The sequence below is a fragment of the Chiloscyllium plagiosum genome, chromosome 3, assembly GCF_004010195.1.
Source record: "Chiloscyllium plagiosum isolate BGI_BamShark_2017 chromosome 3, ASM401019v2, whole genome shotgun sequence".
In the NCBI taxonomy this organism is placed as follows: Eukaryota; Metazoa; Chordata; class Chondrichthyes; order Orectolobiformes; family Hemiscylliidae; genus Chiloscyllium; species Chiloscyllium plagiosum.
This window is the reverse complement of record NC_057712.1, coordinates 33,302,952-33,320,965: the sequence shown is the minus strand read 5'-3', so window position 1 is coordinate 33,320,965 and position 18,014 is coordinate 33,302,952. Positions and strand designations below refer to the sequence as shown.

The window sequence follows — 18,014 nt, the reverse complement described above, 5'->3', positions numbered from 1 at the left end:
GTTCCAGTGAAAACAGCCCTAGCCTATTCAACCTCTCCACAAAGCTCAAATCTTCCAATAAGGCAACATCCTTATTAATCTTTTCCGAACCCTTTCAAGTTTCACAACATGACATCCCAACTCCTGTTCTCAATACTCTGACCAATAAAGGAAAGCATACCAAACACCTTCTTCACTAATCTATCTACATGCGACTCTACCTTCAAGGAGCTATGAACCTGCACTCCAAGGTCTCTTTGTTCAGCAACACTCCCTAGGACCTTGCTATTAAGTGTATAAGTCCTGCTAAGATTTGCTTTCCCAAAATGCTCCACCTCGCATTTATCTAAATTAAACTCCATCTGCCACTCCTTCGCCCATTAGCTCATCTGATCAAGATCCCATTGTAATCCAAGGTAACCTTCTTCGCTGTCCATTATACCTTCAATTTTGGTGTCATCTGCAAACTTACTAACTATACCTGTTAAGCTCACATCCAAATTATTTATAGTAGTGGACCCAGCACTGATCCTTGTGGCAATCCACTGGTCACAGGCCTCCAGTCTGAAAAACACCCCTCCACCACCACCCTCTGTCTTCTACCATTGAGCCAGTTCTGTTTCCAAATGGCTAGTTCTCCCAGTATTCTATGAGATCTAACCTTGCTAACCAGTGTCCCATGGGGAACCTTGTTGAATGCCTTACTGAGGTCCATATAGATCACGTCTACCACTCTGCCCTCATAAATCGTCTTTGTTATTTCTTCAAAAAACTCAATCAGATTTGTGAGACATAATTTCCCTTGCACAAAGCCATGTTGACTATCCCTAATCAAATACATGTACATCCTGTCCCTCAGGATTCCCTCCAACAACTTGTCCACCACTGATGTCAGGTTTACTGGTCTATAGTTCCTTACCACCTCTCTTAAATAGTGGCACCATGTTAGCCAACCTCCAGTCTTCCGGTACCTCACCTGTGACTATCGATGATACAAATATTTCAGCAAGAGGCCCAGCAATCACTTCCCTAGCTTCCCACAGAGTTCTAGGGTACACCTGATCAGGTCCTGGGGATTTATCCACTTTTATCCATTTCAAGACATTCAGCACCATTTCCTCCGCAATATGGACACCTTATAAAAGTTTTTACAAGAATGAGTATAGATAGAATTAACGGTAATTGTCTTTTCCCTCGGATGGGTGATTTCAATACTAGGGGGCACATTTTTAAGGTGAAACGAGACAGACTTAAAAAAGAAATGAAAAGCAAATTTTCTACGCAGAGGGTGGTTCGCATGTAGAATGAACTTCCTGAGGATGTGGTGGATGTGGGTACAATTACATCGTTTAACAGACATTTGGATTGATACATGAATTGGAAAGGTTTGGAGGGATGCGGGTCAAGTGCAGTCAGGTAGGACTAGGTTAGTTTGGGATTATGTTTGGCATGGACTGTTTGGACCAAAAGGTCTGTTTCCGTGCTGTATGACTTTATAACTCAGCCAGTGCAGAAATTAGTATGCTACTTGTTGGATGCTGAGCTCAGTATCTCTGTTCAGGGAGGACAGGGAAAGATGAGCAAGCATTCCTATTCCTGGTCACAATCTCGTGACTGTACTAAAAGGTGGGAGTGTGTAGATACTAGTTGGAAATAGCATTGTTCCTCCTCTTCACTGTCCAGTCAAATAGCCTAATGACAACTTAGTGTCTTGACTCACAAAAACCCATTGCTACGACCAGAACCTGGGTGAGATTCTGTGATGTGACCAGACGGATATCTCCTGGACGAGTAGAGTTGAGCTGGCTCTCCTTCCCCAATCACCTGCCCCCTCAGTTGATCACAACAGGGTTAAAGAAGTATCCTTCAGTTGTGGCTGCCTTTTTGAAGGTCAAATGAATTTGTGTTTAAAAAGGAGTCAATTTATCCAAGCTTTCTTGAGTTCTTTAGTTATTAAGCCTGAAAAAAATATTATTGCAAAAACACAAACACATAGATTCAGATTAAGATTGTGTCCAAAAGTCAAAAACTATATGAAATGGTTTCCCTGGGTCACTTGTGAAAGTAGATAGTGGAACATTGTTGGTTGAACAGTTGATTTTTTGATTCTTGGATCTTGCAGGTTAGATCAAATCCTTTTATCGTGTTTCTTTGGTTAGCAGCCAGCACTCAGAGCAAAAGAATTTTTCTCTTTGCATTTCCTTTTGACTGGCTTGAAGTGTAGTTTGCTTTTAGCACTCAGTGCACAGGTAAAACTAGATAATTCTTTGACTTCATAGCATACAAGCATTTGAACTATGGCTAGTACACAGGGACCTCATTTCACCAGCCCATCTTCTTCAGCTAAAACACACACACACACACACACACACTCTCTCTCTCTCTCTCTCTCTCTCTCTCTCTCTCTCTCACACACACACATACACACACACATACACACACACACACATACACACACACACTCCCTCTCACACACACGCGCACACACACATACACTCTCTCACACACTCTCTCTGTCTCTCTCTCACACACACACACACATTAGGATGGCTTTTTTGTCTTGTATTTTCCTGCATGGGACAAAAATAAAATATGTTGCTAGAGATAGCTTTCTATTGAGAGGAGAAAGATAGTCAGACATCTCGTTATCTCTTCCTGTTGCATCTCTTTCTGTCTTTCTCTCTGTTTGAAGTTTTGCGGAAGCTTTACAAATAACACATTCAATGGGTCCCACACAGACAGCACCAATTTATTTTCACAGTCTTTTTTTTGTCTGTAATAATTCTCTTTCCAAAATCATGGCTGCAATTAAATGTACTTTGGGATTTTGATTTTGATTCATTGTCATGACACAGTAGCCACTTGGTAAGGTAGGTGGAGCACCTAGTTCAGATAAACAGGATCCTCCATAAAAACCAGTGCCTTCTAAAGGAACAGAGCAAAGTTTCAATAGTAATTTAGTGTACTCTTCTCTTATATAACTGCGTCTCAGAGTAATATAAAACCACCAGAAGAAATAAAAATTTTGAATAAACTATACTTTGCTCAGTCATGCGAGGTACATCTGTAAGGCAGTGGGGGCAAGTCTTGGCCTTTTGGTAGCATCAATGCCTGAAGGTTCTATTACATTTTGAACGTTCACTCCTTTACTCCTTCGACTCCTGACTTTTACTCCAGTTAGTTTCAATTTCATGAACAACAGCTTGCATCCACATAACATAAATTGTGGTCAAACACCTTTAGGTAGCTTAACAGAAGCAATTATGGCTTCCATTTACCATGACTTTTAATTTTACACTTCAGAGTTATTGGTGTTATTTTAAAACCCTGCTGGTTAGCGAGTCATAGAATCCACTTAGTTTAATTTTTAATTAACAGGATGAAAATTAGGCTCATATAAGACAGATTAGGGTACATGACCACAAGCTTAATGAAAGAGTGAGCTTTGCAGAATGCCTTGAAGAGGAAAGAGGTGGCGTGTTTTAGGAAGGAAATTTCTGAACTTAGGACCCAGCCCAAGCTAGTAGGCACACCCACCAGTAGTGAAGCAGTTAACATTAAGGATGCTCAAGAGCCAGCTTTGGAGGAAAGTGGAGATATCGGAAGGTTCCAGGGCTTGAGGAGATTCCAGAGATAGAGGAAGGTGTGTCACTACAGAGAAATTTGAAAACAAGTGTGAGAATTTTAAATTTGAAGGTTTGTGGGGTTCTGAGCCAATGTAAATCGTTGAGCATAGGGATAGTGGCAAATAAGGTGAGCCTGCATCCTGTGGCCAAATGGATAAAAACAGGACTGTCATCTTGACACCATAATTAATTAAGGTATATACCTGAAACGTTGACTCTCCTGCTCTTGGGATGCTGCCTGGTGTGCTGTGCTTTTCCAGTGCCACACTTTTTGACTCCATAATTAATTATGTTATTAATCAAATACGTTCTGATGTTCAACCTATCATTTCAAGCAATAACACAAGAAAGCTTTTCTCTCTTAACTATATTTTTTCTCCCTCAGATGTTGTCATCCAGATCTCATCTTCAGTCCAACTCATCTATGCTGGCCAGATATCCTAACCTAATCTAGTCCCATTTGCCAACACTTGGACTGTATCCCTCTAAACCCTTCCGATTCATATACACAACCAGATGTCTTTTAAATGCTGTAATTGTGCCAGCCTCCACCACTTCCTCTGGCAGCTCATTCCACACACGCAACACCCTCTGCATGAAAGAGTTGCCCCTTAGGTCCCTTTTATATCTTTTCCCTCTCATCTTAAACCTGTGCCTTCTAGTTCTGGACTTCCCCATCCCATGGAAAAGACCTTGTCTATTTATCCTATCCATGAGCCTCATGATTTTATAATCCTCTATGAGGTCACCCCTTAGCCTCCAATGCTCCAGGGAAAACAGCCCCAGCCTGTTCAGCCTCTCCCAGCAGCTCGAACCCACCAACCCTGGCTAAATCCCTGTAAATCTTTTCTGAATCCTTTCAAGTTTCACAATATCCTTCCGATAGAAAGGGGATCAGAATTGCATGCAATATTTCAAAGGTGGCCTGACAAATAACCTGTACAGTTGCAACATGACCTCCCAACTCCTGTACTCTACTCTGACTAATAAGGGGAAGCATACCAAACAGCTTCTTCACTATCCTATCTACTTACAACTCTACTTTCAAGGAACTATGAACCTGCATTCCAAGGTCACTTTGTTCAGCAACACTCCCCAGGGCTGTACCATTAAATGTATAAGTCTTGCTCTGATTTGCTTTCCAAAGCGTAGCACCTCACATTTATCTAAATTAAACTCCATCTGCTATTCCTCAGCCCATTGACCAATCTGAACAAGATCCTACTGTGCTCTGAAGTAACCTTCTTCGCTGTCAGCTACACCTCTAATTTTGGTGTCATCTGCAAACTTACTAACTATACTTCCTATGTTTACATCCAAATCATTGGTATATATGACGAAAGGTAGTCACCACTGATCCTTATGGCACACCACTGGTCACAGGCCTCCAGTCTGAAAAACAACCCTTCACCATCACCCTCTGTCTTCTATCTTTGAACCAGTTCTGTATCCAAATGGCTAGTTCTCCCTGTATTCCATGAGATGTAACCTTACTAACCAGTCTCCCATGAGGAACCTTGTTGAATGCCTTACTGAGGTCCATATAGATCGTGTTCACCACTTTGCCTTCATTAATCCTCTTTGCTACTTCTTCAAAAAACTCAATCAAGCTTGTGAGACAAGATTTCCCACGCACATAGCCATGTTGACTATCTCTAATCAATCCTTGTTTTTATAAATAAATGCACATCCTGCCCCTCTGGGCTCCCTCCAACAACTTCCCCACTACTAATGTCAGGCTCACCAGTCTATAGTTCCCTGGCTTTTCCTTATCATTGTTCCGAAATAGTGGCACCACGTTAGCCAATGTCCAGTTTTTCGGCACCTCACCTGTGACTATCGATAATATAAATATCTCAGCAAGGGGTCCAGCAATCACTTCCCTAGCTTCCGACAGAGTTCTAGGGTACACTTGATCAGGTCCTGGGGATTTATCCACTTTTATCCGTTTCAAGACATCCAGCACCACCTCCTCTGTAATATGGACATTTTTCAAGATGTCACCATCTATTTCCCCACATTCCATATCTTACGTGTCCTTCTCCACAGTAAACACTGATGTAAAATACTCATTTAGTATCTCCCCCATCTCTTGCAGCTCCACACAAAGGCTGCCCTGCTGATCTTTGAGGGGGCCTATTCTCTCTCTAGTTACCCTTTTGTCCTTACTGCATTTCTAAAAACTCTTTGGATTTTCCTTAACCCTATTTGCCAAAGCTAGCTCATGTCCCCTTTTTACCTTCCTAATTTCCTTCGTAAGTATACTTCTACTATCTTTATACTCTTCTAAGGATTCATTGATCTCTTCTGTCTATACCTGACATATGCTGTGGTTCTGTTCGCCGAGCTGGAAGTTTTTGTTGCAAACACTTCGTCTCCTGTCCAGGTGACATCCTCAGTGCTTGGGAGCCTCCTGTGAAGCGCTTCTGTGGTGTTTTCTCCGGCATTTATAGTGGCCTGTCCCTGCCGCTTCCGGTTGTTAGTTTCAGCTGTCCGCTGTATATTGGGTCCAGGCCGGTATATTGGGTCCAGGTCTATGTGTTTGTTGATGGAGTTTGTGGATGAGTGCCATGCTACTAGGAATTCCTTGGCTGTTCTTTGTTTCGCTTGCCGTATAATGGTAGTGTTGTCCCAGTCAAATTCATGTTGCTTGTCGTCTGCGTGTGTGGCTACTAGGGATAGCTGGTCGTGTCGTTTCGTGGCTAGTTGATGTTCGTGGATGCGGATCGTTAGCTGTCTTCCTGTTTGTCCTATATAGTGTTTTGTGCAGTCCTTGCATGGGATTTTGTACACTACATTAGTTTTGCTCAAGGACTGCACAAAACACTATATAGGACAAACTAGCCACGAAATGACACGATCAGCTATCCCTAGTAGCCACACACGCAGACGACAAGCAACATGAATTTGACTGGGACAAGAAGCGCTTCACAGGAGGCTCCCAAGCACTGAGGATGTCACCTAGACAGGGGACGAAATGTTTGCAACAAAAACTTCCAGCTCGGCGAACAGAACCACAGCAACGAGCACCCGAGCTACAAATCTTCTCACAAACTTTCAACACCTGACATATAGAGTCATAGAGATGTACAACACGGAAACAGACCCTTCGGTCCAACTCGTCCATGCCGACCATTATGCTTCCTTCTTTTTCTTCACCAAAGCCTCAATTTCTCTCAATATCTCACATTCCCTAAATCTACAAGACTTTTCTTTCAGGAATGTACTGTCTCTGGACTCTTGCAATCTCACTTTTGAAGGCTTCCCATTTTCCAGCCGTCCCTTTGCCTGTGAACATCTGTCTCCACTCGGCTTTTGAACATTCACACTTAATACTATCAAAATTAGCCTTCAAAATGCAGGACCTGCAAGCAGTCAATGCAGGCAGTGAATCCATCTAATATTGTAAATTCCACTTTGGAAATAGAACCAGTCTGACTCAAGATTGGTCTGACTCACACCTTTAAAGCATTATCTGAGCTGAGATGTCACTTTTTGTTATAAAATCTTAAAGGATCTTGAGAAGGTGACTTAAAACAAGTTCTAGGATTTACATATTAAAGAATCAAAACCAACAAATCCATTCTAAAAGAAGAAAGACTGAACAATCTAAGTTTGTTCAATGTATCATTGTATCACTGCAATCTATTGCTATAAATTCTGTGTCTTATGGTCCAGCTTCACAACCTCCTGATGAAGAAGCAGTGCTCCAAAAGCTCGTGCTTACAAATAAGCCTGTGGACTATAAACTCGTGTTGCTTGATTTTTAACTTTGTCCAACCCAGTCCAGCACTGGCTCCTCCAGATCATATCTTAAAACTAATAGAATTATAGTCACTGGCCCCAAAGTGCTCCCCCACTGACACCTCAGTCACCTACCCTGTCTTATTCCCCAAGAGTAGGTCAAGTTTTGCACCTTCTTTAGTAGGAGAAAGTGAGGACTGCAGATGCTGGAGATCAGAGCTGAAAATGTGTTGCTGGAAAAGGGCAGCTGGTCAGGCAGCATCCAGGGAACAGGAGAATCGACGTTTCGGGAATGAGCCCTTCTTCAGGAACTAGTGCAGGGAAGAAGGGTTAACATTTTTGGATCAGTGGAATCTCTTCTGGGGTAGAATTGACCTGTACAAGAAGGATAGATTGCACCTGAATTGGAATGGGACAAGTAGGTGCATTCTCTAGTAGGTACCTTCTCTAGTAGGTGCATTCGCATACTGAATCAGAACATTTTCTTGTACACACTTAACAAGTTCCTCTCTATCTCTACTCTCTACACTATGGCAGTCCCAGTCTGTGTTTGGAAAGTTAAAATCCCTTACCATAACCACATCTATTTTTCTTACAGATAACTGAAATCTCCTTACAAATTTGTTTCTCAATTTCCTGCGGACTATTAGGGGGTATATAATACAATCCCAATAAGATGATCATACCTTTCTTATTTCTCAGTTCCACCCAAATAACTTCCCTGGATGTATTCCCAGGAATATCCTCCCTAAGTATCCCTTATCAAAAACACCACTCCCCCTCCTCTCTTGCCTCCCTTTCTATTCTTCCTGTAGCATTTGTATTCTGAAACATTAGCTGCCATTCCTGCCCATCCCTGAGCCATGTTTCTGTAATTGCTTTGATATTCCAGTTCCGTGTTCCTAACCATCCCCTGAGTCATCTGCCTTCCTGTTAGGCCTCTTGCATTGAAGTAAATGTAGTTTAATTTATCAGTCCTACCTTGTTCTCTGATTTGTTCCTTCCTGCCCTAACTGTCTGACTGGCTTCTTTTCCCAACTGTACCAGTCTCGGATTGATCACTTTCCTCACTAGTTCCCTGGGTCTCTCTCCCCCCCACCACCACCACTACCTTACTAGTTTAAATCCTCCCAAACAGTTCTAGCAAATCTCCCTGCCAGTATATTAGTCCCCTTCCAATTCAGGTGCAATCTATCCTTCTTGTACAGGTCAATTCTACCCCAGAAGAGATTCCACTGATCCAAAAATGTTAACCCTTCTTCCCTGCACTAGTTCCTCAGCCACACATTCATCTGCTCTTGCCTCCTATTCCTACCCTTACTAGCTCATAGCTCCAGGATTAATCCAGATATTACTACCCTCGAGGACCTCCTTTTTAAATTCCTGCCAAACTTTCTATATTCTCCCTTCAGAATCTCATCCTTTTCCCTTCTTATGTTGTTGTTTCCAATGTGTACAATGACCTCCTGCTGGTTCCCTCTCCCCTTTGAGAACATTCTGCACCCTCTCTGAGATATCCTTGATAATGGCACCCAGGGAGGCAACACACCATTCTGATTTTTCACTGCTGTCCACAGAAATGTCTGTCTGTGTCTCTGACTAGAGAATCCCCTAACAAAATTGATTGCTTGGAACCCAACATACCCCTTATTACAATAGAGCCAGTCTCGATATCAGGAATTTGGCTGTTCGTGCTACATTCTGCTGAGAGTCCATCACCTCCTACATTTTCCAAAACAGCATACTTATTTGAAATGGGGATAGCCACAGAAGACTCCTGCACTACCTGCCTACCCCTCCTACCTTTCTGGTTCTTGAATTTTTAAAGCCCATGTTAAAGTAATCACTTGTGAGATTGTGTTCAAAGTTGATGTGTAATTTTACTCCAGTGTTAAACAATCCCAATGGTAACAGAGATGAAAATTCCTCATGGCTTGTCCCACTCCACACATTCATTTTTATTCACTAAAATTGGTGATTGTACCAAAATTGTAGTGATCAAATAAGTAGGTAATTGTTTCACTGCACTTTATAATTATTCTAATCAATCTGTGCAGACGCATTATGATACAACTGCTGGAGGAGATTGGATGTGATCCTGGATCCTCTGGTCCAGAGGTAGGGACAATACCAATGCACCACTGTAGTTAAGTAGTGGTCTAACACTGGCAGATTGATGACTGGTTTCAGCTGAGAAGCCCCAGTTACAGTGCAAACTGAGGTTGTGCAATGCACAGGAAGGCAGCAATGAGCCAAACAGCCTCTCAAAACTCATTTGCCTATCACTATTGGAAATAAAGGAATTTTGTGTTTTTTCACAGACACCGGGCACCTCAATGTGCGTTCCGACCAATGAAATACTTTGAATTGTAGTCATTGATGTAGGATAGGTAAAGCAGCAATCAATTTGCAGACAGCAAGATGATATTGACCAAATGTACATTTTGGTACTGTTGACTGAATCAGAAATATTTGCCAGGGTATCAGCCTTCCTGTTGTTTGAAATGATGCCCTGGTGTCTTGTTTGCCCCACTTGAAAGGGGATGAACTTCAGTTTTAATGTCTAATAAAAAAGATGGCATTTCTGAGAGGGTCAGCCTTGATTTTGATGTCCAAGTCTTCGACTGGAATGTGAACTGTGGCTATGTGGTTTGAGAGGTACTGCTACTGAATCATGGCTAATGCCAAAGGGAATCTCTTCTGAATTGTACTAAATCCTTTTAGAATCTTATAGGTCTTGATTCATTCCACCTTCCAGTTTCTAGGTTCAGAAATGTAGTGAATACAGGCCTCAAAATTTAACACAAAAGCAAAAGACTCAGCACGTGAGGCAGCATCAGTGAAGACAGAAGCAGGGTCAATATTTCAGGTGGATGATCTTTCATTAGAATCAGAAATTCATAAATTAACATTTTGGGGCCAAAATCATTCTGTCAAAACAGTGCTTTATATTATCCAAGGATAATATATCATTCTCAAGGGTCTATACTGAGAACTGCATGCAATGTCTGCGGTTTGACCAAGGGCTCTGTACAATAAAGTATCACTTGCTCTTATTTGTGTTCCACCTCTCATTTTCTTCAGATAACTTTCCATTTCTTTGCACACGTGCAAAAACTTTTAATGATAGTGTACAAAGATAAACAAATCCATTTGCTCTCCCAAAGCTTCAAGTCTTTCCACATTAAGAAAATATGCTGATTCCTTGGATCTAATTGACTTTACACTTTCTCAACAAATGTCTAACACACATCCATCCAGGGAATATGCAATGACACTTCCCTTATCTCAAGATTAGTCATTTGTTTGATGCTTACAACCTGCTTAGGAAGTTCTGAAAGAGGTCCAGGCTCTGACTTCACCGAGTCCAAAACATTAGAATCACTTTTTAGCCCAGTCATGTCAGCAGGGATTGGTTGGAATACAAGAAGTTCATTTATACAAGGAAACAGATTTAAGGCAGAGGAACAGGAGAGGTCTTAATAAAATCACTTCAAATCAGTTTGTTCTTTTGTGTAGTTAACATTTGGTTCTAGAAATGAAATTTAATGTTTTCTTTTTCTTTCAGACTGTTGCAGTGTCTGTATCTGTACTGACATTGAGCTGCATAGCACTGGATCGCTGGTACGCAATATGTCATCCACTTTTGTTCAAAAGTACAGCCAGAAGAGCACGAAACAGTATAATTGCAATATGGATTGTCTCCTGTGCATTAATGATTCCCCAGGCAGTTGTAATGGAATGCAACGTCATGGTGCCAGAGTTAGCAAACAAAACACTTTTGTTCACCATCTGTGATGAGCACTGGGGAGGTAAAAGCAATTTTATATTGTTGTACACCTTACATTTATGTATAAAAAAAACTAAACCAAAAGAATGATTACAGGTAGATAGGATAGCGAAGAAGGTGGTTGGTATGCTTTCCCTTATTGGTCAGAGCATTGATCTCTCCACCCTGCAGGCACTCTGCCTCAATTCCTGATGAAGGGCTTTTGTCCGAAATGCCGATTTTCCAGCTCCTCGAATGCTGCCTGAACTGCTGTGCTTTTCCAGCACCACTCTAATCCAGAATCTGGTTTCCAGCATTGTTTTTACCTGGTCAGAGCATTGAGTATAGGAGTTGGGAGGTCATGTTGTGGATGTTCAGGACATTGGTCAGGTCACTTTTGGAACATTGCGTGCAATTCTAGTCTCCCTCCTACTGGAAGTATGTTGTGAAACTTGAAAGGGTTCAGAAAAGATTTGCAAGGATGTTGCCAGGATTGGAGGATTTGAGCTATGGGGAGAGGTTGACCAGGTTTGTTTTCCCTGGAGCATTTGAGGCTGAGGGGTGACTTTATAGAGCGTTATAAAATGAAAAGGGGCCTGGATAGGGTAAATAGATGAGGTCTTTTCCCTAGGGTATGGGAGTCCAGAGCTAGAGGGCATGGGTTTAGGGTGAGAGGTGAAAAATTTAGAATATAGAATATAGAACATAGAACAGCGTAGCACAGTACAGACCTTTTGATGTGCCAACATTTTACCCCACTCTATGATCAAACTAACCTACAAACCCTTCATTTTACTATCATCCATGTGCCTATCCAAGAGTCATTTAAATGTCCCTAATGTCTCTGACTGTACCACCACTGCTGGCAGTGCATTCCACACACCCACCACTCTCTGCATAAAGAACCTACCTCTGACATCTTTTTCAACCTTCCTCCAATCACCTTGTGATAGCCATTTCTGCCCTGGGAAAAGGTCTCTGACTATCCACTCTATCTATGCCTCTCATCAGCTTGTACACCTCAATCAAGTAACCTCTCATCCATCTTCACTGCAATGAGAAAGCCTAGTCCCTCAACCTTTCCTCATAGGACATGCCCTCCAGTTCAAGCAGCGTCCTGGTAAATCTTCTCTGCACCCTCTCTAAAGCTTCCACATCTTTCCTATAATTAGGCGAGCAGAACTGAGCACAATATCCCAAGTGTGATCTACCCAGTCTCAATAGAGCTGCAGCATAACCTCACAGCTCTTAAACTCAATCCCTCTGCTAAGGAAAGCCAACATACCATACACCTTCTTAACAACCCAATCAACTTGGGGGACAACTTTAAGAGATCTATGTTCCTCCACACTACCAAGAATCCTGCCTTTAATCCTGTAAACTGTATTCAAATTTGACCTTCCAAAATGAATCACTTCACACTTTTCCAGGTTGAACTCCATCTGCCATTATTCAGCCCAGTTCTGCATCCTGCAAATGTCCCATGGCAACCTACAATAGCCCTCCACACTATCAACCACTCCACCAACTTTTGTATTATTGGCAAACTTACTAACCCACCCTTTCACTTCCTCATCCAAGTCATTTACAAAAATCACAAAGAGTAGAGGTCCCAGACTCGATCCCTGTGGAACACCACTGGTCACTGAGCTCCAGGCTGAATTCTTTCTATCTGCCACCACCCTCTATCTTGTATGGGCCAGTCAATTCTGTATCCAGACAGCCAGATTTCCCTGTATCCCCTGCCTCCTTATTTTCTGAGTGAGCCTACCATTGGAAACCTTATCAAACATCTTGCTAAAATCCATGTATGTCCTTCCATTGCTCTACCTTCATCAATGTGTTTTGTCACATCCTCAAAGAATTCAGTAAGGTTTGTGAGGCATGACCTGCCCCTCACAAAGCCAAGCTGACTATCTTTAATCAAACTATGGTTTTCCAAGTAATCATAAATCCTGTCTCTCAGTATCTTCTCCAATAATTTGCCCACCAGAGATGTAAGACTGGCTGGTCTGTAATTCCTAGGATTATTGCTATTCCCTTTCTTGAACAAGGGGATAACATTTGCCACACTCCAATCGTCTGGCACTACTACGGTGGACAGTGTGGACGAAAAGATCATCGCCATAGGTGCAGCAATCTCTTCCCTCAATTCCTGTAGTAACCTTGGGTATATCCTGTCTGGCCCAGGGGATTTATCTATCCTAATGTTTTTCAAAATTTTCAGCACATTCTCCTTCCTAACATCACCATGTTTGATCATATCAGCCTGTTTCATGTTGTCCTCACAAATGACAAGGCCTCTCTCAGTAGTGAATACTGAAGCAAAGTATTCATTAAGGACCTCCCCTACCTCATCCGATTCCAGGAACACGTTTTCTCCACTTTCCCTGATTGGCCCTACCCTCACTCCAGCCAACATCTTGTTCCTCACATAAATGTAGAATGCCTTAGCGTTTTCCTTAATCCTACTCGTTAAAGCTTTTCATCCCCCCTTCTAGCCCTCCTAAGTCCATTCTTCAGTTCCTTCCTGGCTACCTTGTGACCCTCTAGAGCCCTGTCTGATCCTTGCTTCCTCAACCTTAAGTAAGGGATGTTCCACATCCCTTGTCGCCCAGGGTTCCTTCACCCTACCATCCCTTCCTTGCCTCAGTGGGACAAACCTATCCAACACTGTCAGCAAGTGCTCCCGAAACAACTTCCACATTTCTGTCATATATTTTGCTGAGAATATATGTTCCCAAGTTAGTCACCTCAGTTCCTGCCTAATAGCATTGTAATTCGCCCTCCACCTATTAAACACTTTACCATACCGTCTGCTCCTACCTGTAGTAGAGGTCAGGGAGTTGTGATTACTATCACCGAAATGCTCTCCCACTGAGAGTTCTGACACCTGGCCTGGTCTGTTGCCAAGCACCAAATTCAATATGACCTCCCCTCTAGTTGACCTATCTGCATATTGAATCAGGAATCCTTCCTGTACACACTTGACAAAAACTGCTCCATCCAAACTATTTGAACTAAGGATGTTCTAATCAATATTGGGGAAGTTGAAGTCACCAATGACAACAATCCTGTTACTTTTGCACATTTCCAAAATCTGCTTCCCAATCTGCTCCTCTGTGTCTGTGTTGCTATTGTGGAGTCTGAAGAAACTTCTCAATAAAGTGACTGCTCCTTTCCTGTTTCTGACTTCCACCCATATTGATTCTATAGACAAATCCTCCTTGATGAGTTTCCTTTCTGTTGCTGTGATACTATCCCTGATTAACAATGCCACCCCCTCCATTTCTTTTACCTCCTTTCCTGTTCCTTTTGAAATATCTAAACCTTGCAACATCCAATAACCATTCCTGCCCCTGTGATATTCAAGTCTCCGTAATGGCCACAACATCATAATTCCAAGTACTCATCCATGCTCTAAGTTAATTACCCTTATTCCCGATACTTCTTGCTTTAAAATAGACACACTTCAACCCATCACACTGACTATAACTTTGCCCAACCAACTGTCTATCCTTCCTCACAGGCTCTTTGCATGTATCTGGCTGTTCATTAGCTACTCCATCCTCAGATCTGTAGCTCCATTTCCCACTACATTGCCTAACTAATTTAAACCATCCCAAAGAGCTCGAGCAAACCTTCCACCCAGGATATTGATGCCCCTCCAGTTCTGGTGCTTGTAGAGGTCCCACCTTCTCCAGAAGGTATCCCAATGATCCACATATCTGAAGCCTTCCCCCCTCCCCTTCGTCTAGCCATTGAATCTCTTATCACTTTTCCTCTTCTATTCTCTCCCCTTCTTTTCTGAGCCACAGAGCCCGGCTCAGTGCCAGAGACCTGGTCGCTGAAGCTTTCCCTTTGTAGGTTCCCTGCCCCAACCCCCAACAGTATCCAAAATGGTATACTTATTGTTCAGGGGGATAGCCACAGGAGGTCCCGGCACTGTCTGCCTATTCCCTTTCTCTCTCCTGACAGCTACCCAGCTACATTTAGTCTGTAACTTAGGTGTGATGGCTTCCCGATAACTCCTGTCTATCAAACCCCCCACCCATCCTCCCGAATGATCCAAAGTTCATCCAGCTCCAGTTCCTGTTCTCTATCATGGTTTGTGAGGAGCTGGAGTTGGGTGCACTTCTCGCAGGTAAAATCAGCAGGGACACTGGTGGTGACCCTTACCTCCCACATTCTGCAACAGGACCATGCAACTGCCCTAGCTTCCATCCCCTCTGCTGTAAATTGCCAAGAGAGATTGAATAAATAAAAATAAGCCTTATCTTACCAGCCCTCCATACAGGGTATTTTCTTTCAAGGAAGAGGATAGTTGGGAGACACTACATGTTCAGCCACTGCCAGAGTATATCAGTTCATGTACCCAGAAGTCTCCATGTCCCCTTCCGCTCTTGTTGAGCCTGTGCTCCTCCTATTCATGAGATAAGTATTTAACAGGAGAATTTCCCTTCTCAGCAGCCCCCTAGTCCACGCTGTCACCACTCTCGCTGTGGCAATGGGGCCTAAAAGGGACCTAGGGGGCAATGTTTTCACACACAGTGTGGTCTGTGTCTGGAATGAACTGCCAGAGGAAGTGGTGGACGCTGGTACAATTACAGCATTTAAAAGGGATCTGGATGGGTATATGAATAGGAAGGGTTTAGAGGGGTATGGGCTAAATGCTGGCAAATGGGACTAGATTAGGTTAGGATATTTGACAGCACGGACGAGTTGGACCGAAGGGTCTGTTTCCATGCCATGTATCTCTATGACTCTAATCCAGACTGCTTGCAGTTTAGTAAGCACTGATAGTCATGCTGATAGAAGCTGAGCAGGCTGAGCCAATATTTTCTGGAGTTTACAAGAATAAGAGGTGATCTCACTGAAATGTACAAGGTTTTCACAGGACTCGGCAAGTTAGATGCGCAAGGATGTTTCCCCAGGCTCAACAATCTGTAACTGGGCGACACGTCTTCAAATGAGGTAGGCCATTTAGGATGAAGCTGAGGAAGAATTTCTTCACTGGAAGGTGGTGAATCTTTAGAATTCTGTATCCCAGAAGGCTTTGAAGGCTCAGTTATTGAGTACATTCAACTCAAAGATTGATATATTTCATATATTGAAACCATCAAAGGACATGAAGATAGTGCTTGAAAATGGTATTGAAGTAACACAGCCATGATCTAGTTGAACGGCAAAGCAGATTGAAAGGGCAGAATGGCCTTTTCCTGCTCATTTTAAAAAAAATTCCTATATTTTATTAAGTTCTACAGAGCCAAGCCCTTAGCCAATACTACGCTGTTTTTTTTTGTTTGAATGCGTAAAAATATCTGCCTTTCTGCTATCACAACAGTGACATCATGACCATTGTCCAACCAAGCCTGAAACATTGTTGGAAAACACAAGATGTTTTTAATTATCTGGAGAATTGTACTTTTCCTACAAATACAATTGAGAACTTAACATTAATTGCCACTGTGCAATGACTGTGCTATGTTTTTACAAGATATTAATTATATTGAAATTAAACACTGCTGGAAGTGAATACCAAGCAGTGAGATGCTAAAAGTGTCGGTCAGAACAAGCAGGGTACAAAGTACAGGCAGAGTCAATTGCTTCTGATAAACTCTTTATTTATATTAATGCTGCTCCTTTTGATGGGACAGGCAAAGATGGGTGGGGTATCATTAGGCGCAAGACAAAGTTTCCCATTTAGTCCGTCCGAAATTGAGAAATACAATTAAAGGGGAAGACAATGGAAATGTCCACAAACGAACTCAAAACTCTGGGTAGAAATGTGAATGTGTACTCAAAAACTCATCTCAAACAGAAATTCAACAGTCAGGGAATTTCGAGACTCTGGCCTTAAGATTTGACTGTGCACTGACTGAACATAGCCTCCAAAGTCTCTGATGTGGCAGTAGTGAGCAGGGAGTGCACACTTACTGGGAGGCAGTAGTTTAACGTTTCCTGCACTGATAAAAGCATCAGTGTCCAGGGCTCACACTTGAAAGAGACATCGAGCTATTTACAAATTCAAATAGGTCATTGAGCATCTTTAGGAGGTTCGTACTGCAAGGTTGGCTTGAACACAGCCGCTGTTGGGTGGACTGTACACTGGAAAATTACACCTGCACATGACAGCAGTCATTCAAGGGAGCAGTTCAGGCATCAACTGGCTAACCATTGTGAACAGGCATGCCTGATTGTTGAGTCATGACAAAAAGAATCCTCCATTAGAATCACACAGGCAGCTCCTGGCCACCTTTATCCCACCATTGCATCCTTGAGCCATCTCCATTAGCCACCGACTGATATCTAGTCTTACTGATTCACTTATATCCCCCACTTCCTCCCTATGTTGCACCTTGATAATAAGAAGGGCCAATATCAGTATGTCTTGAATCATCATTTCAGAAACAGTGGTCATCCCTGCTCCCTCTACCTGCTCATTCGTGGATGCACTTTCTTGGCCATTTTGTTTTATAAGTGGGCAGTCAACGGAATGCATGTGAGCAGACTGAACAAGTTTGGAGGCATTTAGCTGGAGAAGTAACATCATCAAACAAGGCACTTAAAATAATTCCAATCAGTTGTTGGCCATGGCTGTATATTTAATGATGATTTATCAATATATTAACCAGATCAATACTGCAAGATCCTTTTGTAGCTCACTAATCTAATCCTGAGGTTCTAGTATTTCAGGACATTTTTTGTTATTCATTCAGGAAATGTCAGCATCACTAGCTAGGCAGCATTTTTCACCCAAATCTAGTTGCCTTTGAAAAGCTGACGGTGAGCTGACTTCTTGAACTGCTGCAGTAAGTATAGTATAGGATCATCATATTGGCATCCAGTAAAAAGATTGTGGGCAATGGGGGTGATGACGGGGAGCCACTGGTGTG

The 18,014-nt window shown here is 42.5% G+C and overlaps 1 protein-coding gene across 1 annotated transcript in view; it reads left to right on the top strand.

The window, feature by feature from the left end:
* The window catches only part of hcrtr2 (hypocretin (orexin) receptor 2), a 71,411-nt gene that overhangs the window by 30,171 nt on the left and 23,226 nt on the right, over positions 1-18,014 (top strand). The window contains exon 3 of the mRNA XM_043687463.1: positions 10,918-11,161. Within this exon, the coding sequence (XP_043543398.1) occupies positions 10,918-11,161 (244 nt within the window). The remainder of the gene's footprint in view (positions 1-10,917; positions 11,162-18,014) is intronic.